The 25905-nt window shown below is 43.8% G+C and overlaps 1 protein-coding gene across 2 annotated transcripts in view; it reads right to left on the reverse strand.

The window, feature by feature from the left end:
* Positions 1 to 505: 505 nt before the first annotated feature.
* The window catches only part of NOTCH2 (notch receptor 2), a 198718-nt gene continuing 173318 nt past the window's right edge, over positions 506 to 25905 (reverse strand). For both annotated transcript variants that reach the window (XM_059137929.1, XM_059137930.1), the window contains 16 exons: positions 25286 to 25487; positions 23457 to 23610; positions 22683 to 22867; positions 20984 to 21116; positions 15379 to 15615; positions 12684 to 12796; positions 11226 to 11731; positions 9551 to 9898; positions 8676 to 8818; positions 8267 to 8477; positions 7738 to 7834; positions 6141 to 6309; positions 4915 to 5216; positions 3996 to 4143; positions 3259 to 3356; positions 506 to 2335 (listed from right to left, as the gene is read on the reverse strand). In XM_059137929.1, the coding sequence (XP_058993912.1) occupies positions 947 to 2335; positions 3259 to 3356; positions 3996 to 4143; positions 4915 to 5216; positions 6141 to 6309; positions 7738 to 7834; positions 8267 to 8477; positions 8676 to 8818; positions 9551 to 9898; positions 11226 to 11731; positions 12684 to 12796; positions 15379 to 15615; positions 20984 to 21116; positions 22683 to 22867; positions 23457 to 23610; positions 25286 to 25487 (4435 nt within the window). In that variant the 3' untranslated portion in view covers positions 506 to 946. The remainder of the gene's footprint in view (positions 2336 to 3258; positions 3357 to 3995; positions 4144 to 4914; positions 5217 to 6140; positions 6310 to 7737; positions 7835 to 8266; positions 8478 to 8675; positions 8819 to 9550; positions 9899 to 11225; positions 11732 to 12683; positions 12797 to 15378; positions 15616 to 20983; positions 21117 to 22682; positions 22868 to 23456; positions 23611 to 25285; positions 25488 to 25905) is intronic.

Raw genomic sequence — 25905 nt, forward strand, 5'->3', positions numbered from 1 at the left:
AAGGGTGTCATAGTACCTGCACTGCCAAGGATAAAAGTTCACACTGACTAGGCCCACAAATGGAAAAACAGCCAATTCTCATCCTTCTTCCTGGTAAGGTTTATGTAAAACCCTGCATGCAGGCAAGAGAATTAAGGTGCAGTCTCTTCAAAGGGTCTTCTGTCCCCAGAATGGGTTCAAAGAAAACTATCTTGCCCCTCTTCCTCTTGTAGGAATGATATTAGGTAGGAGACTGCAAGAGATCTGTTTTCTAAAGAAACATACTTGAAAGGTGAATGCTGAGAACCATAACCAAAACAAACCTTGTGATATTCCTGGAGACACTGGGAAAAGAGGAGAAAGGAGGCTGAAGTTGCTTTCCAGAGCAAGAATGATTAAAAGCACAAGGGTCTTGCCCTCAAACATGCTAGGGGCAGGGGTGCACAACCACAGAGAGGTGCAAAAATTAAAGCACCAAATGAAGTCAAGAGAATTTCCAAGGAAGGTAAGATGAGACAGGTCAACATAAGCAGAATTCCAGGGTACAATTTCGAAGAGGACCTTTCTGTAGAATTTTCTCATGGATATCGCAGAAGCCCCCAGGGCTTAAAATGCAGTCCAAACTGCAAGAATGTCTGGGCTATGACAGGCATCCATTCTTTCCTCCAAATAGAAAAGAGTGAACATGGTCCCAAGTCTTATATTAGCTTTGCACTTCCACAAACTTGGCTTGATAGGTAAGAAATTAAAAGGAGCCATGTTCCCCTGAACCCAAATCCTGCAGATACCCAGTGAAGCTGACAAAACTGCTTCCCTTGCATTATCTAAAAGATAAAAGCATCTTCTTTCTCCTGCCTCCAGAAGCTGGTTCCAGAGATTTCTTCATGTCTCTCCCGGATGACCTTCATTTGTTCCTCAGCAGCATTTATAATAGGCAGCTCTGTCCCTACACTGGAGGCAGATTCTTTCATGCATACACCTGCATGTTGCTGCGTGGTGGCTCAGACATGTGTGTTCCAGGTCCCCGCTGACCTCCTCCAGCACCCCCAGGGGTAGGGCTGGTGGTCACATCTGACCAGTCAGAAGCAGAGTGTGGTGATGAACTTGACCACTGGTCAGGAGACTCTGGGGACGGTGTCAGGTAGGGATGCTCACCCTGCAGGTGACCGCTGTGACTGGGTGTTCGCTCAGCAGCATTTGAGGAAGCATAGCTATGCTGTGAAGGTGGTGTGGGGTACTTGCCCACAGAGGCTGGAAAAGGATGATAGGCTGGGAGAATGGTCTGAGCAACCTGCCCATCCTGCTGGGGCATCATGGCAGTGGGAAAAGCCATATTGGGCAAACGAGCCATTTCTGGAATCTGGTACATGGTGGGCACGGGGCCTGCAACAGGAGGAGGGCAGTTGGACTGAGTCTGGGGAGTCCCTGCCGGTTGGGCAATACTGCCTTTGGGGATTAGCTGGAAAGTCACAATGGGGGGCAAAGGCTCCCGAGGGGTAGTTATGTGCTTCCCTTCAGGCGGCCTGCTCTGGGGAGCTATGCTGGGGTGCGTGCCCTCAGCTGGAGCCAGAACCATCCCAAACATCTCATTGTACTGGGTCTCATTCACCTCCATGCGGCTGACCCAATCTGCCGGAACAGTGACAGGATGGAGCCTACTCAAGCTCCCCGCACTGCCACTGCCTGGGGGAACAATGTGGTGATGGGACAGCAGCTGGCTCACTGAGGGAAGCACAGTGCTGGCCCCATGAGCCAAAGGCTGCATTTCATGCAGGTTAGAAAAAGACAGTGCATGCTGTGCATGGACTGGAGCAGGGGGTGCTGCAGTGGCCAGCATGGGGTTGGGCGAGGCCTGTAAGATTCCAGGGGATGTAATCATTGGAGAGGATGTGGTGTCAGAAACGTATGTGTGAGGAGACTCTAAGGAATCAACGGGGGATAAAGTCACTGAGCTCTCAGACAGCTGACCCTTGTCACTCAGAGACTTCTTCCTCCTACTACCCTTGGCATCCTTGGCCTCCTTGGCAAGATTAGGGAGGCTAGTGGGCATGGTACTCTTGGTATTGGGTCGTCTAGGCTTCTTGCCCATTGGCGTATGCTTTAGGCTGAGGAAAGATCTGTTGGGCCCACAGATCACAGGTGAGAGGGCAGAAGTCAGCACAGTGCCTGGAGGGCTTGGTGTCACATTGTACTCGTCCAGGAGGCGCACAATGTCATGGTGCATGCGGTCCCGAGCCACGTCCCGAGGAAGACGATCCATGTGATCTGTGATGTCCCGATTGGCAAAATGGTCTAACAGGATCTTGGCTGCTTCGTAACTTCCCTCCCGGGCAGCAAGAAACAGAGGTGTCTCTTCCTACAGAAAAGGCCCACATAGAACATTAAAATCAGCAACACTCTTGAGAATAAACCAGTGTTTCTCAAACTTTTTGTTATTATCAAATCCAGTTATTTGTTTCCTAACTGCCTCCCTGTATGAAATTTTAATACCACAGATAAAATGTCTTTCTGCCTGTGTACTGACTGGATATCTGTGGCTTTATATGTAAAAAGAGTAAGATTATTTTATCCTTCTCCAAGAAGCAATATTGCCTCATTGAGGGTGATGTCTCCTTAGTTGGGAATATGGAAATAAAGCATGCCCCTGAGCCAGAGATTTAATTAAAAGACCACTGAGCTTACCAAAATAGGGCTCTAAGAGGATAAGGAGTTAGAAACAAGAAAGGTAGGAGAGAGGAACCTAAAGTGGGAAAATAAGGGAAAGCAAAAGCAAAAGGAAACTAAACATGTTCAAGAAAGAATTAAAATAAGGGAAAAGAGGAAACACAAAAGATAAGACGAGCAAGAGACAGGGAAATATTACCTAAGACTCAGAGGAAGAAAAACAAACAGGAAAACACCTATGGTGTCCAAGAACAGAAAACAAGAGCCACAGCAAAGAAAATGGAAATGAACAAGAGAAAAGGAAGTGGTCATGAGCCAAAAAGAGAAGAGGAGAAAGAGCAATGTCAAAGAAGAGAAAGGCAGAGAGGGCTACGATGACATTATTTATAGGACGGCCTGCTTCAGACTGAGTACTGCGGAGGCAGAGGGCTCACTCCAGACACTTCCCTGGGTAAGCCCAATATCCTCCCCTCAAGCTCTTCAGAGCCAGCTCCTGTCCAACCTGTATCCCTCTCTGTCTGAATTCATCACAAGAGGAGCTATGGGAGAAAAGGGAAAGCTTCATAACCTGAGGCACTGTGAGGTCTGCCCTCCAGCGCAGAGCCCAGACTGTACCTTGTTGTCTTGCATGTCTCGGTTGGCCCCGTTTTTCAACAGCAAAAGGGTTGCCTCCACGTTATTGACAGCAGCTGCCCAGTGAAGAGCGGATTTTCCTAGAGGGAAAAACATTTTTGTAAGCCGACAGAATAGAGGGACATGTGCTACTCAGTATAAAAAAGCATCATGACTTATATGAGGAAACTTTGAACTTCCCAGATAGCAGCAAGCCAGTTGTCTCTAGAGGTCCATGGGGAAAAACCAAAGTATTACCTTATTTTTCTTCTGTTCCAGAAATACTTTAATACAAGCTGCCTAGCTTTCAGAAGACACGTAGGTAAAAGGATCATTTGTCTAGGGTACCCACATCCTCCCCATGACAGAATCCCACACTGAGGACAAAAGCCTATCTACTTAGCATACACCAGAATGTCTATTTAAGATACTGTTCACAGCCCTCTAGTGAAGTCAGTTCACAAGTCCTCATACTGAGCGTGGTATGCCTGGGAGCCCACAAAGGCAAGCCTTTCACAGGCTGGCTTTGAGAACCAAGAGCCCTTACTAGAAATCTCTTCCTATCTTTTGCCTGTGAACTTCCCACTGGCATAGTTCTCTGCACTCAAAATGTTGAAAGGAAGAACAAAAAGTCTATGCTGGATTCAAATCTGGGAAATTCTACAAGGATCATGTAATGACTTTCCCCTCAGAGGCATGCTTTGCAGGCAAGAGTCTGACTCCCCGCCTCTTGGCCCTACCATGGTCATCCACTGCGTTCACATCTGCTTGACAGTTGATCAGTTCTGCCACCATTCCCTCCACAGCTAGGCGGGCAGCCAGGATCAGTGGTGTAGTGCCATCATTCATCCTGGCATCCAGATCAGTTACTCGGTTGCGGATCAGAATCTAGAAGATGAAAAAGTACAGAAAAGAGAGTCACCTGGAGACAAGAAATAATGAAGCTAAGAGAAGAAACAAGAGCAACAGAGCTGACGCTACACTGTAAGATCCTGGAGGGCAGGGAATGCTTGCTATCATCGTGTCCAAGACTCTATCATACTCAATCAATAAATACTGAATGAATGAATGAATGAATGAATAAATGAACAAATGAGTGCTCAAGGGATAATGGCTCATGGAAAGCGATGTCTTCTACATTCCAAAGAAAGGAGGGATGTGGGAAAATATCACAACCTCAATTATGGTGTCTAGTTTAAGATGAACTAAAATGCTTCCAGTTTCCTTACAAGGGTAAAATAAAAGGGCAACAAGGAATACACTGGAAATTCACATCAAGAAAACCACCAAGGAGCAGCTGGAAGTCCATAAGGCCAGATAAATCTACAGGGAGAAGCTGATACTAGTCAAAAAGCATCATAACCGGCACCTCTCTGCTCTGATCTATTCACCTGGGAGGCACTTAGGCACATCAAAAAGGACAACGATTAAAAATTAGAAACTGGTGTAATCTGCTGTTGGCTCTATCGCTATCTGGCTGTTTGAGTTAGGTTAGCTTGGGGCTATTCTTTTCCTGCTCTTCTGCCCAGCAAGCAGGACTCTACCACCCACTCTAGTCTCTAAAAGAATTTTTGAATGAATATAATCAGATATTAAGTGCCTTAGCAAAGAGGAAACATTATAGATCCACAGGGAATCAGCCCTAGTCCTGTTCTTTACCTGGAAGACCCCCTGGGCATCAGCTGCCACTGCAGCATGGAGAGGGCAGCGGCCCATGTTGTCCTGCGCATTGGCGTCTGCACCTGCATCCAGAAGACGTTTGGCAGCATCAGCCCTTGAGTAGCGGGCTGCAAGGTGCAGCGCCATCTCACCGGTCCGGTCTGTCTGGGCCTGCAGGCTGGCACCTTGGTAGACCAAGTCTGTGATGATGTTGGCAGAAGAGTCCTCTCCATCTTCATCTTCATCGCTCATATCTGAGCTGCCTCCTCGGAGAGAAGCCAGCATCAGTGGGGTGCACCCATCTATAAGAAAGGAATTTTCCAAAAAGTATTCAAAGAGGAGAAAGACATTAATGTTCACTTAGCCCAACTGTTGGAACAGTTCCGTCTGAATAAAGTTATTCTTGTGGGGGAAAAAAATCCCTAGGCTTCCCGTGGTAACTGGCAATTAGTTTTATATCTGCCACCTACTTTTCCTCTAATAATGTCCTTTCTGTGAAGAGTAATGGGAAAGTAAGAGTCTTTTTAAGTTAGGGCTCTCCTCTAAGTTAAACAAGTCTTTGTGTTTAAATTCCTAAGTGCTATGTTATTTTAAACTGGGCCACATTTTAAAATGTCCAGTGTTAATAGAATGATATGCACTAAGATATCAACTAAACTAATTTTCTATCCTTCTGCTTTGGGATATTACTTTTCTATTTTTTTCTTTTTAAGATTTTATTTATTGATTTGACAGGCAGAGATCACACATAGGCAGAGAAGCAGATGGAGAGAGATAGGGGGGAAGAGGGCGGGGGGGGGGGAGAGAGAGAGAGAGAGAGAGAGAGAGAGAGGTGGAAGCAGGCTCCCCACTGAGCAGAGAGCCCAATGCGGGGCTTGATCCCAGGACCCTGGGATCATGACCTGAGCCAAAGACAGAGGCTTTAACCCACTGAGCCACCCAGGCGCCCCTGGGATATTACTTTTCTAAACTACTAAAATATTTCCCATATGACCAGCCTATCTATTCCCAAGCATGCTGTACATGAGGCAATGTGAAACTTTCCATTCTTCTCACACAGGTTTATGATTTCTGCATGTCTGTATTCCCTAAGCATTCATTTCCTCATGCTGATTTCATCTGTGCGATCAGCAGGGGGCATACCACCAAGTGGAGCAGACACAGGCACAACCCAGAACCAAGGGCAGGCATGGCAGGTGGAAAGGGGGAGGCTTGCAGCTGCTGACCTGGGCCACGGACATTCACGTCTAGCACGTCCACCTCCTGCTCCGCCTGTGGAGGAGTGAGCGCCAGCGATGGTGTCCTGCGGATATCTGCAGCCTCAAGGTGCTGCTGTGTCCATGGACGTCGATCGATGGCATCATCTTCCTCTGAGAGCAAAGCCTCATCTTCAGCCTGACAGGGGAAAACAGTGCTCCTTGTTGACCTGGCCCACCATTAGGAACTATGGACAAGGAGCTAGTCCAGAGTCTTTCACTCATTTCTCTCTCCTTCTATTCCACCCTCCAGGGCATCATCCACACCAGCTTCCTGATGTTCCCAGGAGGTGGGTCCTGTCACCCTCTTCTGCACCATCCATACAACTCTCTCAACTTCCTCATCCCAAACTCCAGGCTTCAGCCTTAATATGCCATCTATTTCACCTACCAAATATGCTATCTACAGATCCCCAAAGCAGCATTTCCTTGCTTCTGGATTTTTGCCTGTGTTGTCCCCGCTGTTTGCCATGTCTTTTTCTAACTCCTACCTACCCTTCATATAGAATTGGACTTTAATTCCTCTGGTGGGTCCCAAAAAGCACTCTCTGCTTACCTCTACTTAACTATTGTGTTAAGTGCTTACAAGGCATTACATGGCAGTCTCTACCACTAGAGAGTAAGGTTCATGAGAACAGGAAATAAGCCTCAGTCAACACCACTTCCCTGTACCTAACACAGTGCCCAGCACATAGCAAGGACCAGGGATATACTTGTTGGGCAATAATTACTATACTAATTTAAATAGCAGTTACCCTTTATTGAATATTTACTATGTGATAGAAAATAGGTAGGGCACTTTACATGTATTGCCGTCTTATCTTCACAACTCCCTATTTTACAGATAATGAGGTACAAAGAATAATCATCAGGTACAAAGAAGTTAAGTAATTTTCTAGCTACCAAGTAGCAGAGTTTGGGATCCAAATCCAGTTCTGATTATAACTAAAGCAATGTTATTGCCGTCATCCAGCATTGCATCCCTGTATTCCTCAAGCATGTATATCTTCAAGCCACTTTAGAGTATCATGGATATATGCATATCCCAGCCATGTACAGGTATGGAAGGATGGTCTCCCTTTTTGTATCAGCTTCAGCCTGATCTACCTCTTACTTCTCTATGGTTTTAATTTTCTGGATTCAAGATGCAGAATCTTCAAATTCAGCAGTCACTGTCTTTCTTCTTCTGTGTATCTATATCTACAACTTCCTTTCTAGAAGGAATATCCAGAGAGGATAAGAGAAAGATCTAGCCAAAAAGGAAGTAAGTTTTAATACACATCAGTCTTTATTTGGCTACCATAAGCATGATTCTGAAGGAAGAAGTCACGTTTGTTTTATTATTTTTAAAGAGTTCTTAGTAAAACGCATATGGAGGAAACCCAAGGCCATTGATGACCTAACAATTTTTACCTTTCAGGACACCTGGGGTTAGCCATTGCCTGGGCAGCATACAAAGACTACCACCCTGCTCTCCCATTTGGGACACTCCAGATACCAAAAGACAGAAATATGAAGTGTGACCAGATAGTGCCTGACAATGGTGGATCTACCATGGCCAGCTTACCTTGGCTTTCTTTGGCTGAGGCCCTTCATCATCAACCCAATGTTCACTTGTTCCAGAACCAATAAGGGTAGCCTCTGAGACTTGCACAGAGAGATTTCTGAAAGGACAAAATTAAGAAGGGAAAAAACAAGAGCAGAGGTTATATTGTAAACTAATATAGTGGTTTTTAATACTTTTTCTATGGCTATCCTCAAAGATTTTCAGGGGCTATGGCCCAGAAAGGGTGGGTAGTATTTTATGTCCCATTGCCTGAGTAAAAGTCCTTTCCTTTCCCATGGATCAAGAGCTTACAACAAAAGTGTGCCTCTACAAAAAAGCTGAGCACTGCCACTTAAATAGGTACGGAACAGAAGCATCCAGATTCTATTACTTCATCGTCACTCAGCAGGAGTTCAGAATCATGGTCAAGTGTGATAGCGTGATATCGCCAGAGCTTGAAATTTAAAATCATAATTCAACAAGATCTCCTTTCTGATCTATCCCTGGTTTTTACTACTGTCAATAGTAGTTTGCTAGTAAACCATCTTACTTCAGTCCCACAGCATCCTGTCCCACTGGCTCACGACGCTTGTGATTGCTGGAGTCTCGACGAAGGGTAAAACCTTCAGGCAACCAGAGGGAGCCATGCTTACGCTTTCGTTTCGCCATGATTACTCCCAGCAGGATAATAAACAGGATAATGACCACAGCCACAGCAAGCAGATAGAGAAGCTGAGTGGGTTTTGGCATCAGAGATTCACCTGGAAATGCAGAGGGACAGGGAAAGTGCTGAATAAACCTCTCAATATTAGTATAAATTCATTTAGAAGGCATGGATTGATTGACATCACCAGCCCTGAAAAACAGAGCTGCACATTGAAAAGTGTGCCCTTTTCTCCGTGCCCCCAAGTAACGCCTCCCCTGCCCCAAACTTTCCCCTTAACACCAGTGCTACTCACTGACGACAGACACAAGAGGGTAGGACAGGGTCCCCTGGATGGCATGAGAAGCCAGAAGAGCTGCTGCTGCATCTGTGTTCTTGAAACACTGGTCTGAATCTTGAACACACTGGCGGTTGTCAATTTCCAGAAATACCTTAGAGCTGTGGGATGCCAAGGGAAATGGTGAGAAAACAGAAAGGTGTCAGTTAAACAGTGAAGTTAAAAAGGATTACATGAGCCTTCCTTCCTCACCTTCAGCACTGGGCTCTCCAGCTCTGTGACACTTCCTTGAAAGATCTTAGAAATTAAGATCCTGTCCCTTCAGATCCTAACCACTAATTCCCACTTGGACTCTGCCTCACCTTCCTTGGCCTGGCTGAGTCTGCGCCTTCTGACTGAGGCAACACAAGACCAAGTGAGGAAAGTGGGTAAAGCTGGTCCTCATTCTCCTCTGTCTCTGCATCTGGATCCTAGCTAGCTAGAATTGTGGGATATACCAACAAAAAGTAGGGTGCAAAGACACAATTTAAGATGATTATAAAGACTTCTATGAATAGAAGGCAATGATTATTTCAAAAGAACAGTAGTACTGAAGGGATCTGAGGCAACCCTGGCAAAGGGTTACGAATTCTGGCATTTGAGGAGGCCTCCCTGACATCCTGCCTTCTGCTTGCTCCAATGCACCTCTCAGGATACCAGGACCAAGGCAAACTTTAACTCTTAAACACACATACTGGCAAATGGGTTTGTCTTACTTGGTGGGCTGTTCTACTTCTCTGAGCTCTGCATTTTTACAGGTTCAGTTATAACCTCTGTGTATCAAAGTACTTAGCTTTATAAACTTGAAGAAGTTAAGAAGTAAGCTTTAAGGGCTCTAGAAACCAAACACCTACCCAGCCACCTCCTGTTCTTGATCATCAGGAAGGGACCTTCGAGTCATCCTCTGCTTCTTCATGGCAGCCGACTTCTCACCATAGTAGGGGTAGACCATGAGTGCCCCCTGCGAGTCCCGTTTAATGTGCAGGTTGGTATGGAGCAGGGTACCCAGTGCCCGCAAGAAGCTGCGGGCGTCCTGGAGCAGCTGCTCCGGGGGCATGAGCACCACTATAACCAGGGTCCCCTCTGCCAGGTTCTCTGGCCGGTCAGCAGCACAGTCCAGCCCGTCCCAGCCACACTCCTCACTGTTGCATCCCTGGTCACAGTGGTTGTCTTTGAAGTGGTCTGCACAGTATTTGTCATACCTAGGCAGGAGGCAGAAGCGGGAGAGAACAAGGAAACAGTTCAGAATAGACTGCCACATTATTTGGTTTTCTACTTGGAACTATTGTGGCTTTCCCCACTTATCTCCTATGGCCCAGATCAGGTCCCTCTGCCGAATCTCCTATCCCCGACAGCACAGAGTACATATCATCTAATGCTCGCCACAGGAGAAAAACTCTGTGCTGCTTACTATGCTGCAGGGCTCACAGCCCCCCAGGCAGCTGGTGATCTTGTTAAGTCAGATTTGTAAGCAAAGCTGCACACCTGAAACAAATATCAACCAGGTGCACACTTCCTCTCTTTTTTTAATCCACTATCCCTAATGAGTTAACAGTGAACTTTTGGAAGTAAAAGGTGCCTCCAGGAACTGAACCATCAGGGCTCTACAGAGGATCATGTCAGTATGGCTCATTTCCTTCCCAAACAAGACTGAGTCTTAGCTGTGGAAGGCAGGTGCAGAGAGGTGCATGCCATACACGGGACCAGATTTAAATCTGTGCCAGAGCACACAGAGTCTCTTTCAAATACTGGGAACAGGAAATTGAGTCTCCAAATCTAAACGCTGCACAAATCATTTCATCTCCCTCTCCTCCCTACTCCCACCCCTTGAGAGTTTTGCCACTGGTACAATTTGCCACACTGGCTCATTGAATTTGGGAGTCGACAGTAACTTTATGTGCTCTGACAAGTTCTCTAACCTCCCACGTCTCAGTTCCCTCACCTGTGAAAGACCAATGACAGTAATTATGCCTCATAAGAATGTTGAGAGCGCACTGAGGTTAAATTAAATGCAAGAGCTAAAAGGAAAGTTGTTATTTAACCATAAAGCACCTTGTAACTGCCATGGTAACGACTACGAGGGTTAACTAGCCTGATCTGGCTTATGCTTCCTGATAAGTCTAGACGGGGAAACCCTGTCTAAAAGAAAGGGACGGGGGTAAACCGAGAGAGGTACAGACCTTTTCGTTCATCCTGCAGGCAGATTATGTGAGAGGCTGCCTGGGAATGGGTAACACCACTTCCAAAACTTATTTCCCCTAGGAGGTCGTGAGAGCAGCAGGTGAGAAGGCAGAGAAAGGCAGAGAGAGGGTGGCTGCACATGAGCATTCCTGGACCTCTGTCAGCAAGGGGGAGCACAGGGCAGCGTGTGGCGGGGCAAGGCTGACACCAGGAAGAGGGTCTCAGGGCACCAGTCTGAACAGCAGAGGCAGCTTGGGCTGAAGCCCTGGAGTGGTTAGGAGCAAGAACGAGGAACTGAGTTGTGTTAGTGATAGTCTCCCTCAGCTTCTGGGGACCCTGGACTCTTACTTGCATGTCTTGCTGCTCCCCTGGCATTCAAAATTGTCAAAAAGGCACTCGGCTGTGTTACACAGCTCATCACACTGGTTGTTGATGTAATCCCAGCAGGGAAGTGGGGAAGAACAGTTGGCCCAGGGGTTCTCCATGGTCAGGGAACAGTCACCCCCATCCCACTGGCAGGCATGGCTGTTGCAGGCCTCATCGCAGACGCCGTCCCGAGCTTTGTCGGCACAGTACTGGCTCAGGCAGGTGGCAGGAGGGGTGCTGGTGGGGGCCATGTAAAGTTCACAGTGGCTGCCCCAGAATGGTGGAGAACACTGGCAAGAGTAGTAAGGAGGCTGGCGCTGAGGATAGCAGCTACCCCCATGTTGGCAGGGACTACTGGTACAGCCTGATTCACAGTCCTGGGGGTTGGGGCAGAAGCAGCGGGGTCCTGAGGCCGTGTGCACACACTGCTCTCCTCTCCTGCACTTCACTTGTCCGCAGCTGCTCTGGCATCTTGCCCCGGAGAATCCCTGTGGAAATCAGTGAACAAATGAGGATAGCAGGCCTCATTTTTCCTCCCAATCCCTTCTCTGCCATACCTCTAGACAATAAAGATTAGACACATGGCTAAGATCCCTCCACGTAGCCTCCTGTACCATGTTCTAGGAGGAAGCCTCTTCAAGGTGACCTAAGGTCAGAGATGAAGGTTCCATGGGATGAATGTAGAATTCGTTCACTTTAAGAGCTCACTTCTAGAAATTAAATCCACAGGTCATAGGTGGGATAAAACTCAGATAACACTGTATCTATAAGCAACTTCCCTAGCTGTCCTTAGACCATTTATATAATGGGTTTCGGGGCGGGGGAGAGAGACGTTATTTCCGGAGTCTGGAGCATCTAATAAGCTTTCCGTGTCATTTTATTCTTATACTTCCTGCTCAGCTAGACCAAAGTTACTGCACAGGTCTCCCTTCGCTACGTCCTCACACAGAGTGATCTCTGTTTTAGGGAGGTTTTAGCCCCTGGAAGAGGACAGAGAGTTTTCACACCAAATGGCTAAAAATAGGCTTCCTTCTAGTATAATAAGCAGCTTGCTCCCAAATAGTCCCTGCTAAGGAGTATAAGCAGAGTAGCATTTCCAACCAACTCTGCCCCAATCTGGGAGGCAAGACTACCCTCTGGCACACCCAGAAGCCAAAGACACTAGTCTTGTTTTCAAGGGAATATTCCACTACTTTCCGTGGATTTCTCTTAGTGCTTCTAAAGACTGAGAGTCATAGAATAGGGAGCTCACTCTTTCTGGGAGTATCTTAACAGCTTTAAATGGGAAACTCCAGCACTTTTTTGTGAAGGAGCTAAAATTAATCAATCTCCACACCAAGAAGTTCCAGATGGAGTGTGGAAAAATCAGGTTTAATCTCAGGCTTTGTCCAGACTGTGTAAAAGAGAGCATGCCCCTTAAATAGACAACATGGCACTTACCGGGGGACAACGACAAATGAACCCATCAGGCATGTTGCTGGCCACAGCACAAGTCCCCCCATTCAGGCAAGGCATCTGGGGACATACATCAATGAAAGTTTCACAGTGACGACCTTAAAGCAGAAAATAGAAAGGCGTTTTAAAAGGGAGGAGAAGTAACTGCAGTTCCTCAACAGAGTGCTGTTGGGATGGGAGCTAGCCAAATGGTGAGGGATGGGTCAAGAGGTGTGAGCTGAGTCCTAAGCCCAAGGGAACATGAGAAGATGAGGAAAACACTAGTTGGACCACCACTGGTTCGGGCCAATACCCTCATGTGTCTTGCCCACACAGTAAGTATATGTGGCACACATCCCCAACAGACTCACAAAACAGGGTAGACAGGGATGTGAAAAATCACTCTAATCTGACAAAAAGAGAAGAAAAAGAAAAGGACACTTCAGCTTTTTAATTTTTTTTGAAGATAATTTAGCTTTCATAAACCAAAAGAAACATTTACCAAAACCATTCAGTGCATTTTGTTAAAACTGTCAACTTCACAGGAGAGGCTATACCAGGCCAACATATCCAAGTGGTGATTTGTAGCTTACACAGAATTTTCATCTGTAACATCTCTTTTCAATCATTTTCTAGCCATTTTGTAATCTGAATGGCACTGCTTTAAAATAGAACTGAGTTTTTTCCAGAGTTAATTTCCTCTAGAGACAGTTCTAAAACAGAAGGCATCTAGATCGAGGCCACTGCTGCATGATAAAGTGAAATAAACAGCTGGAACCTAGGAGAAGACCTGTGGAGACACAGCTGGTGCCTCCTGGCAAACGGCAGGAGATGGGTCCCATCTGGCCCTCAGCCATGGACAAAGAGAAGAGGGGTTTTCAAAAGGAAATTTAAATAGTCATAGTTTTGGTCAGTCAGGATTAAGAGGCAAGGGTTACATGTGCCTGCCTCTTCAAATCACAGCAGCAGCCACTACCCAAGAGCAGCCATCACATGGACATGGGGCTCAGGGACAGATGGCCCCTCAATCTCCATCTCAGCAACCGCATCCCACAATAATTACACCCAGTGAGCTCAAGGGACTCTTTTCAATCACAAGTGCGGACAATGCATCACTACTCCTTCCTGGTGGTGGGACACAAGTTCAAGGTTGTCTTTAATCCTTCCTTCATCTCTTTCCCTCTTTCTTTGTAGGTGCTTGTCAGGGTTTCCAGGAAAAGGAAGCCTCAGAGGCAATGAAAGAAACAGTAGCCTGGTTTGCTTCTCTGGCTTCCCAAGCACCTCATAGCCAACATGAGGCTGCCAGACAGACTGTTCACACTCTCTGTGTCCAACATTGCCCCAATAGGCATGATGTTCATAAGGGACTGTTTCTTTTTTGATATCACATCCAGGCATCTTCCACAGCGCAAAATACCTCCCATTCTTCATAAATTACCAAAGTTCTTAAAGGTAACATCTCTTTAAAATTGGAAGGAAGGAGGTCTAGAGATGGGCTCACAATACAGCTGAGTCCAACTTGCCAAATTAGTACTCAGGAGACTACTGTAGCCTATCACCCGACTCCCAAGGAATACTACTATAGAATAAAGTCTGGAACGACTCCAGAAATGCCAGGCAGACTTCTGAGTATCTGATGACACTGCCACTGTTAAACACTATCCCAAAGTTGCCAAGCTGCCCATCTTCAGAAGTAACTAATAAGTGCCTATGACAAGAGCCCATTCTGAGACAGGACTTGGTCATCTTTATGCTTTGTGAAGATAAAGAAACTTGAGAAGAGACTGGGAGCACAGCCAACTCTTAGCTGTGCAGGTAATACACCTGCAGCTTTCCAGTACATACTCTCATGAACTGGTTTTGCTTAAACACATCCCAATTCAGACCTACTCCTCTTAGGTGACTCAGAAGATCCTAATCATCTCTGGGTTCCAGACATGGAGAGAAGGGGAAGTGACTACCCAGTAACCCAAGTTATTACATGCCAAAGGAGACAGGGTGATGAAGCCAGAGCAGACACTTGGTTTCTGAACACAAGACATTATTTTCCTCAGATGAAAGAGTTCTGTGGATGAATTTCGTGTTGGCAGCACAGCAATGTGAACATATTTAATACTATTGAACTGTACACTTAAAAATGGTTAAGATGGGGGTGCCTGGGTGCCTGCCTTTGGCTCAGGTCATGGTCTCAGGGTCCTGGGATCGAGGCCCGCATCAGGCTCTCTGCTCAGCGGGGAGCCTGCTTCCCGCCCCCTCTCTGCCTACTTGTGATTTCTGTCAAATAAATAAGTAAAATATTTTTAAATGGTTAAGATGGTACACACTGTTATGTGTATTTTTCCCCAATTAAAACGTGTTATTTTGCTTAACCACTGGTGACCAGTAAGGGCCAAGGAAAGAATGTGTTCAGGTCTTCACAGCATTCTATTTCTTTTTTTGTATTTCTGCTCTAGTATGATATCATCAGCGTATAACAAAAGAGAAAGCACCTCAGGAAAAACAAAAAAGGCAGAGGTAGACTCTAACATCCATGAAGCACAGACCTGAGGCAACACTGCCTCCGAACTAAGCTGCCCTAGTTTTTCCCATGTAAGAAAATAGCTACTTTGGGTCCAGTAGGTGACATACGTCCTTCACTCAAATTTCCTCACTCAAAGCCCCTCCGAGGTAGAGTGCTGGCGGTGCTGGAGAAGACTCTCACCAGTGAAGGCGTTGCGGCAGACACACAGGTAGTCATTGGTTAGCTGGACGCAGTCCAGGCTGCCCTCAGAGCTGCAGGGGTTTGAGAGGCACTCGTTGATGTCCCCCTCACACCGCTCTCCGGCAAAGCCAGGCAGGCAGCGACAACTGTAGCCCCCAATCCTGTCCACACACTGACCACCATTAAGGCAGTGGGGACCCCCAGCACAGTCATCAATGTTCTCTTCACAAAGCAAGCCTGGAGGAAAGAGAGAAGACATAGAGAATGATGACATTCTTTGGAACACTGCCTTCCAGCTGAAGAGAGCAGTTATTCAGGTTACATGTCTCAATCTGCAATGGGACCTTTCAGGTCAGGCAAGGAGAAGCTGCTGTCCTCCTGGTGACCAGTAAGGGCCAAGGAAAGAATGTGTTCAGGTCTTCACAGGTACTCTCCCACAGAATCCACCGAAGCAGTCTCCTAGGCAGTAGCCAGAATTCTTTGTTCCACCTGAGAGACGGGGAGACTGGAGCTCAAGAGACACCCAGCAATTTTCATTACTTTATTCCCATTATTCAAACTATAAAAACAGTTCAAAAGAGACTATTACAATCAGGACATAGATTATAAGTATGTAAAAATATTGGTAAGAACTAGAACTTAATTTTGAGTGATATAGTTAGGTTTTAGACCACTGACTTTTTTCCTGTAAAATAATGTTTACTAGTTGCTTACTTTTAAAAGTTTTAGGAAAAATATTCTGTTGAGAGCTCAAAGGTTATTCCATTTAAAATAGCGCTCATTTAATGTACTATCGATGTAAGTGAGCTATCTAGTATGACATCTGTAAATATTCTTGAGAGTACAAAAGAAATTAATAACAATTCTAGAGATGATTCCATGAATGATCTAAAAAATTATAAAAGAAAGGAAAACAGTTATGTATTCTTGTCACTTATAGTGGTAGCATACACTAAGATAAGCAAGACTATTAAAAAGGAAAAAGAGGGCATCTGGGTGGCTCAGTCAGTTAAGTGTCTGACTATGGCTCAGGTCATGATCCAGGGTCCTGGGATGGAGCCCCACCTTAGGCACCATATCCCTCTCTCTCTGTCCCTCCCCACTGCTCATGCTCTTTCTGTCTCTCTCTCAAATCAATAAATAAAATCTTTTTAAAAAAAGGATGAAAAGACCTCATTTTCAATAGCAATATCAAAAGACAAAACTAGAGAAATAATCTTAAAAAGAAATGTACTATAGCTATGTGAAAACTTTAAAATAGCCCTGAAAGACACAAAAGGAGATCTGAATAAATGAGAAGATGCTATGATTTGGTTAGGAAGACTCCTCATCATGAAGATGTCAGTTTTCCTTACACAGATTCATAAATTTAATACAACCCCCATAAAAAAAGCCACCAAAATTTTTTAATGTAATTAATTTTTAAATGGATAATCTGACTCTAAAGTTATATGAAAAAATAAACTATAACCATAGCCTGGAAAACCCTGAAAACAAAGTTCCTTAATAATTAAAACAATCTTGCCATTTGCAACAACGTGGATGGAACTAGAGCGTATCATGCTTAGCGAAATAAGTCAAGCAGAGAAAGACAACTATCATATGATCTCCCTGATATGAGGAAGTGGTGATGCAACATGGAGGCTTAAATGGGTAGAAGAATAAATGAAACAAGATGGGATTGGGAGGGAGACAAACCATAAGTGACTCTTAATCTCACAAAACAAACTGAGGGTTGCCGGGGGGAGGGGGTTGGGGAGAAGGGGGTGGGATTATGGACATTGGGGAGGGTATGTGATTTGGTGAGTGCTGTGAAGTGTGTAAACCTGGTGATTCACAGACCTGGGGATAAAAATATATGTTTATAAAAAATATATGTTTATAAAAAATAAAAAATTTAAAAAAAAAAAAAAATAATTAAAACAGAGTGGTATTGATAAATTAACAGAATAAAGCAGAATAAAGGAAAAAGAAAAAGAAAAAGAAAGAAAGAAAAAGGAAAAAGTCCAGAATAACACCCAGTTACACAAGGAAATTTAGAATTTGATAAAGTTGCTATCTCAAATTATTGCATAAAAGGTCAAATATTCAGTAAATTGTGTTGGGAAAAAATCAGTAGCCATATGGAAAAAAGTGCTACAATATTCTAGTACTTGAAGAAAATATGGGAGAATTCCTTTATAAACTTAGAGTGTAGAAGGTATTACTGACTAGGATTCAAAATCCAGAAGCCATTAAAAAAAAAAAAAAGGTTGATAAATCCAATCTGATTAAAAGGAAAAAGCTCCAAGGGTGCCTGCGTGGCTCAGTCAGTTGAGCATACGACTCTTGGTTTCAGCTCAAGTCATGATCTTGGGCACCTAAGACTAAGGCCCCCTTGAGCTCTGCATTCAGCGCAAAGTTTGCTTGAGATTCTCTCTCCCCCTCTCCCTTTGCCCCTCTCCCTGCTCTCTCTCTAGAATAAACAAATCTTAAAAAAAATAAAAATAAAAAGCTCTGCATGAAAAAAATTATAAAAAAATTAAAGACAAGAAATAATATACTGACAATATTTTGTATCATACTTTATCTCTATAAAATATTAACATGATCAATGTAATAGGGGAAAAAAGATATAGATACAAACAGAGAAACCACTGAAGAGGAAAACCAAATGACTCATAGATGAGAATACATTTATCCTGACTGAGAAGAAGCCAGTATGCTCATACACTATGAATCAGCAATATTAATCTAAGTTACAAATGCACATAATTCTCTAATCCAGCAATTCCATTTCTGTAAATTTGTCTACAAATATACACATGCAAGAAACCCAAACTTCTATCACTAGGACTTTGGTTCTATATACTTCTACTCAAAATTCTACAGGATGAAAAAAATTAAGGAAGTTCTATAAATTGATATGGAATCATCTCCAATTAAGTAAAAAAAAAAAAAATCAAGTGTAAGAGTTTATCTAATACCCTATCTTCAAAGTAAGAAAAGGGGTAAATAAAAATATCTTTGTATTTGGCTTCTATATATGTAAGGAAATTCTGAAGGGCACATAAAAAAAAAAAAAAAAAACCTAGATGATACACAAGAAAATAAAACAAAGTGGAGGTTATTTGCTTGTGAAGAGGGAGAACTAGGTATAGGGAAAGGGAATGGAAAGAGAATTTTCATTTTATGCTTTTGTTACATGTGTATGTATTTAAGAATGTGTGTCTATATGTAAAATTTGGGACATGTGCATAGATTACCTATTTGCAAACCATAAAAAACAAGACAGTAAAAAACAAAACAAGTTTGTGATCCCACTGACACTGAATATTTGGTAATTAGGAGCTGCTAGTAAAATGAACACTGATGCCTAGAGTCCCATCAGAATGGAACCAGCAGTAATACACAGACCTATTAATTGAGAATGAGCTCAACCTCTGCCCGAAGCAAGGTAGTAGGGATACGCACAACAGTTGGCTCTGGACCTGGAACCAGGGGTGCCCCCAGGCCAAGATCCAAAGCTCAGGAGTACTGAAATCATTGTGATAACTCTCACAATGAACTTATAGGATTTGACAGTCCCCTGGAGGCTGACCAATGGCCAGAGAAGTCAAGCCAGGAAAAATAAATACCAGTCTACATACCTAACCAAGCACACATAGTATGGTAACTCAATTAATTCTAAGCATGATAAACTCAAAGAGATCCAAATCTACAAATATCATAAGCAAAAGGTCATAAGACAAAGACAAAGAGAGCACTTTGAAAGTACCAAGGGAGAAGCAACTTATCACAAACAAGGGATCCTCAATAAGGTTAACAGCTGATTTCTCCTTAAAAGACAAAAACAAACCCTGGAGGTCAAAAAGCAGTAGGATGGGGGCACCTGGGTGGCTCAGTGGGTTAAGCCGCTGCCTTCAGCTCAGGTCATGATCTCAGGGTCCTGGGATCGAGTCCCGCATCGGGCTCCCTGCTCAGCAGGGAGCCTGCTTCCCTCTCTCTCTCTCTGCCTGCCTCTCTGTCTACTGTGATCTCTCTCTGTCAAATAAATAAATAAAATCTTTAAAAAAAAAAAAAGCAGTAGGATGCCAACAATGAATCATGGAACACTACATCAAAAACAAATGGTAACTGACATTAACATAATAAAAAAATTATTAAGAAAAAGCAGTAGAATGACATATTCAAAATACTAATAGTCAAAACTAAAAGCAAAACTATTGTTTAAGCCATCCTTAACAAACAGAAAAGAGAACTTTTGTTGCATTATAGAAGGGTCAATTCTAGGACTAACATCTGTAATACATAGAACATTCATGGTATAGCAGAATTCTTAGAGTGCAATGGTATCTATGTGTTCTCCCACACCCCCAGTCTCTCCTGGAGTCAGATTGAGACCATTTTACTAATTCTGGCCAATGTACTATGAGCAATAATGATGGGTGTCATGTCCAGACTGAGGCAGGGAAAGCTGCTGCATGACTACAAGTCTGTTTCTCTCCTCCTCTGTTGTGGAGGCCTTGGAGGCCAAGTGCTTACAACCTCATAGCTAGAATACAGAGATACTCTGACTTTGAGTGACAAGCGTTGTTGTGTCAAGCCACTGAGATCTGAGATTTCATCTGCCACCAGAATCGGAGCTTTCGTCAACAGCAAAAATATCAAAAGGAACTAACTAATAATGAATCAAAATCACTTCTACTTCTCTTTCAACTATTGATTTCTAGAGCAGAGAACTACTCCCCTTTTCACAGGACAAATCTTCCCGTATTTAAAGGTTGTTTCTCTTGAGTTTTCTCTTCCCCTTTAACCTCATTGCTTGATTACTATCCTATCAGTGGGGTACTCTCCTATTTTAAGTTAGTCAAACCCTGAACTCAAGGAAGGTAAATTATCAAAGTTCACTGCACAAATGTCTAAGAGAGTATAAATACTTCCCTGATATTCTATTCTCTTCAACACTGAGATGAATTTCTCACCATTGTGGATGGGCTCAGCTTTTTTCTTTTTACAGGCTGCTCAAAAAGGTTATAACTACACCTCTTCTAACAAAGAATACTCCAAGCTCTCTCCAGAAGATTGTTCAGAGGCAGGGGCAATGCCCACAGTACACTGATGTCCCATCGTTCAGTCTAGGGTTAGCTCCGTAGGCTTTACTGCAATTCTTAGTTAACAGCCTTAGGGCATTACCTTCTGCACCTGCGCTTATGAAAATAGGCAAATGTTTTCATTTCATTCAATCCCCTACCTTATCGAGGCAATACTTAGCAAGTTTTAAAAAATACAGAAGCTAGTAAATGTGAATTATCTATTCAAGAGACCACTAGTTATTTTCCGTTGAAGCACCAAGAAATCTTGCTAACCAGGCTAGTCTTGTTGCAACACTGCATCATTTCCACATTCCATGTTTCATGGGACAGACGATGTCAACAACAACCAGAAAGAAAGGAGAACATGAGTCAGAACATCAGAGCTAGGCAAGAGATGAGAGAGTGCAATGGCCTGAGTTACTGGAATCCAGAACTAAATGCTTAATATTTTAAAACCTCCTCCACACTAAAAATGGATTTACAACATAAGAAAATGCCCTAGATAGAGACGTTTAGGGATGATATCATACCTCGAGTGCCTGGTGGACAGGAACACTTGAAATGGTTCACAAGGTCGACACAGGTGCCTCCGTTCTGGCACGGCTGATTCTGGCACTCATCTACTTCATACTCACAATTGACACCCTGATACCCTGGGACACACTGATAGGAATAAGCAAATAGGAAGAAACATTGGATAATTGTTGGAAACAGACCACCAGAACAAATGAAATCCGGAAGGTTGCTGTATACCTCTGCCCAGCCCTGGCCCCTGCCCAGCCCTGGCCCCCACCCAGCTCTTATATGCTTCTCCAGCACCATCACACGCCCTACCAATCATCTGGTGCAGGGCCAACTTGCAGCATACTGATACTGACACCTTCCAGTTGAAAAGCCACTTTATAACAAAGGCAAGAACTCAACAATCTGAGAGATATTTCAGAGTTGACACCTGTGCAAAACTTTCATCACTCCTCAATTTAGGTTTTCCCATCTTTCAAATATGCATTCCTTGGTATGCAATGAGGACCCTATGACTCAGTCCAACAGTATGTGTGGACAGTAGTAAACGCGCTGCATTTATTGATCTCTGGATTCAGGAAACCACACATATGTATGAGAAACTGGCTGAGATGGGGGGGGGGAGGGGTTGTGTTAGCTAACATAGTAGACACAGGGGTTCAGAGGAAAAAAACCCTGACTGTGAAGTGGCTTTATTGGGTAATACTTCGATAGGTTTGCATGTGCGGGCATCCCTCACAGCATTAGACTGTCCAGAGCAGACAAGAAGATAAGGAAAGGAGGGCAAGTGAATTCCAAGGGAAGGGGGTAAGAGTGAGGGGGCTTACATGTTTCGTGCAGCCAGGCCCCAGTCTTTGGGTCAGAGAGTTCTGAAGGGCAGCACTGGTCTGGGGTCTTTAGGTCCTGGGGCTTACCTATGGCTTGCAGATATTGGGTGCAGTTTTGTAGACTATACAAAGCAGAAAGGCTCTACATGGCTAAAAACATGCTTTATTAGGGCTATTTTTAGAAAAACTGGATGTGTAAAAATTTTTGTTTGGTCCTGGTGGCTTTTGAACTAACAGGTCTCAGCCCTCTCTGAAGGAATAACTGTGGGGCCAACATAAAGAGACCCATCTTTAGCTCATTTATGAGAAGTAAAGCTTTTCTCAGTGGTCCTGGGTGGCCTAAATTGCTGTCAAATACAAGTCTCTGATGTCTTGTTTACATCTTGCTCTACCCATTATCAGCGCAACCATCAGGAAGACAGTGCCATGTTCCTTCATAGACACACACTTCCTCAGACATATACATGTCATACTTAGTGTGATGCTACATGGAACAGGCTAAGCAACTTCGGGACATACCTCAAAGTGGCTTCTCCTATCTCAGCTGCTATTTAGGAAAGTGCCAGGGGCCACTGAGCTACTGGCTAAATGTGCCTAAATGCACTCTGGCAGTGAAAGTTGGCTCTGAATCCTGAGGCAACTCTATGCAAGTGAGATGGCTTCAGACCTCTACAAAAATACCTTACTAGAGCCATGTGAACTTATTATACAAGGGGATGGAAATTGGTGGTGGCTGGTAAACAATATATAATGGTGATTGGTTAAAAAACACAGCTATAAATTGTAAAAATAAGTCACAAGCAGCTAACTTCAGTATGTTAGTGCTCACAAGACCTGCGCCATCTTTGGGAGGTCTCTGACATCTGCCCACTCATCTCACCTCACATCTGTACCCGCCAATGAAGTCCCTGCAGGTGGCTCCGTGCTGGCAAGGGTTGGACGAGCACTCATCGAGCTGCTCCTCACAGTAGCTCCCAGTGTAGCCCAGGGGGCACTGGCAGTGATGCGAGTTGCCAGCATTGATGCAGACACCGGAGTGCTGGCACAGGTGATCAGTGGACACCCCTAGGAAACCGAGTATGAGAAGAAACATCACAGAAGAGCACCCGTGTCAGGTTCAGACCAACTAATGATATTCTTATCTTGTTCATGACCCTCAGCACCAGATTTATATTGAAAATAAACCAGCCCTGGGAGTCTGGGGGGGCTCAGTTAGGTGTCTGGGTTTTGACTTCGCTCGGGCAGTGATCTCAGAGTTGTGGGATGGAGCCCATGTTAGACTCCATGCTGAGCATGGAGTCTGCTTGAGATTCTCTCTCTCCCTCTCCACTCTTCCCTCCCCATCCCTTGCTCTCTCACTCTCTCTAAAATAAATAAGTAAATCTTAAAAAAATAAAATAAAATAAAAATAAAAAAGAAAAGAGAAGAAGTCCTGAAAGTGGAATATACCTTCATTTCATTTTACATACTTTTCTTTTTGGAATCTCTAAGCCTGTGCCTCTGCTTTTTCACCTTCCATATCAGACCCTTTCTGTAGAGCCCTGCCCACCAACCACTATCTGCTCTCCCATGATTAACAATACCTGCCCTAAAATGCAGCTAGTTGGCTGATACTTTGGGGAGGGACCCTGGAGCCTGAAGAAACAGAGCTCACCTCTGTGGAAAGCTGCCACTTCACAGGACACATTAGGCACATCACAGTAAGCACCAGCCCATCCAGATGGACACAGGCACCGAGACTCTGCTTTTTCCTGAATGCAAGTACCTTTGTTTTTACATGGAGACCGACTACAGAGGTTCACCAGGGTCTGAAACAGAACAATACAGCAACATCCAAATATCAAAAAAGAAGAAAATAAGTCACACACACTGAATTTTAAGAATCAAAGGAGAGCACACTAATTTAAAAAAAAAAAAAAAAAAAAAAAAGAGGCCTCAGTCACATCTTAAAATAGTCCAATGTTCTCAGGTAATCCAATCATTTTACATAGTCTAATTCTTCTTAGCTCTGCTATTTAAAAGGTTCCTACCACAGAAGTTTAAGCATTTGAGGGAACCTAATAATTTAAGTTATTCCCTATGTTATGATTATGTCCAGATCTGTGGCCACCCTGCACAGCCAGAAAGAAAGAAATTACAGCTGTCAGACAGGTCCATAACACCTGTGCTAGTTCTGTGGGAGAAATCTATAGGGGTCTCAGTCAAATCTATCCAGGTGAATATGAGTAAAAGGACTTAAAGCCTGTTAATAAACCTAAAAGTTGTCAGGAAGCTTATTTAGAGGGGAGAAAATCAGGCTTATGAAAAACATGAGGCAAAGAGTATGAGTGGACTAGTCCTGTAACTCCATAACTTGCATGTGGTGACTTGATCCCCGGGGAGAGCACGGTCACACTCATGGAATGTCTGTGAAAGAAGGTGCCAGTGCGTTTGGGTGGAGCATGCCCTGCTACATGTAACCTCACACTGTGAGAATGAGCAAGAGCCCAAGGAAGAATGTCCTTCTGATCCATAGAACTAGCATCAAGCTGTTTAATTTAATATGCAGAAGTAGGTTATTGGCATGTCGAATATAACCAAAGCCTAACTGAAATACACATTCTAAGTCTAGTTAAATTTGGCCACTTGGTTCTAAATTCTCTGGAGTTCTATCATCCTATCATTAAGAGGTGAAAATAGCATAAAATTAAAAACAATGTGGGGTGCCTGGATGGCTCAGTTAGCATCTGACTTTGGCTCAGGTCATGATCTCAGGGTTCTGGTATCAATCCCCACATCGGGCTCCATGTCTAGCTCCACACAAAACGGGGAGTCTGCTTACCCCTCTGTCCCTCTCCCCATTCATTTGTTCTTTCTCTCTCAAATAAATAAATCAAAAATAAATAAAAATAAATAAATACAATGCTGTTTGGTATGCAACTCTGGAAAGATTACTTTGTCCCCTTTGGGACTCAGTTTCTTCTTTCAAGAAATGAAAGTTTGCCCTTGTTGGCTCTGAGAGTCTATAAAAATGTAAAAAAAAAATTTACATAAATGAATTTAAAAAACTTTTGGCAAGCTTGGTTTTGAGAATATTACAACACTGCAAGATATAATAATAATCATTATTTTCTGCCTAGATACTGTATCTGATCTTCAAAGACTTTAGACTGTTATCTTCCTTTTTGTATTTCCAACATAAATACTATCTATGCACTTATTTTCCACATGTATTTCTCTGCAATTCTTGGTTAGCCTGTTACAACCATCTCGTGCTTGTAAATCGATATAATCTTGCCAGTGTCACCATTTTGGAATCTACCAGCTGTTAAGAAGTTATGCAGATTTATCTCAGAGACAGATTCTGAGAGCCAGAATTTATCTCAGAGACAGATTCTGAGAGCCAGAATCTTCCCTTTTAGGAGGGGCTTATTCTGCTTAGAAGAAAAATAAGTGTAATATTCAGCTACTCTGAGGGAGCTCAATGGGCTGAAATTTAATTACCTGACAGTTTTTCCCCGTGTAGCCCAAGGGGCAGGTGCAGCGGTAGGTACCCAGGCCATCAACACATATTCCTTCATTTAGGCAGGGATGAGAGCTGCATTCATTGATCTCATGGAGGCAGAAGGGGCCAGTGAAGGCCACAGGGCACAAGCAAGTGAAGGAGTTAATCCCATCGACACAGGTGCCACCATTGAAACAGGAGCTGAGAAGCAAAGAAAGCAATGCCAGCTATGTAATCTGATTCCTCTGACCTGCTATTTAAAAGTCAGTTTCCTAGAATCTAACATGTTACAGAGGCAAATACTCCTGAGCATCTTAAACTCCTAGATCTAATAAATTTTCTTTTTCCAAATTAGACTGGGTGTCAATGAGCTTGAGTCCCAGCTTCATTTCTACAACCAAAAAGGTTACAGGAGTAACCTGTAAAGTGAGGGTTTCCAGGTTTTCCCCAGTCCTGTGGTTTTCCATGTATAACATTTCACTTTATCCCTAAGTCAATTTAATTTATAAGAAAAATGCTTAATAAGTAGGTCTGGACTCTAGATTTCTGAAAGAGAAACAGAACAAACTTGTTGAAAAAAAAAAAAAACCCCAACAACCTGGAAATTACTAAAGAGTAA

The sequence above is a fragment of the Mustela lutreola genome, chromosome 10 (genome assembly GCF_030435805.1).
Source record: "Mustela lutreola isolate mMusLut2 chromosome 10, mMusLut2.pri, whole genome shotgun sequence".
Lineage (NCBI taxonomy): Eukaryota > Metazoa > Chordata > Mammalia > Carnivora > Mustelidae > Mustela > Mustela lutreola.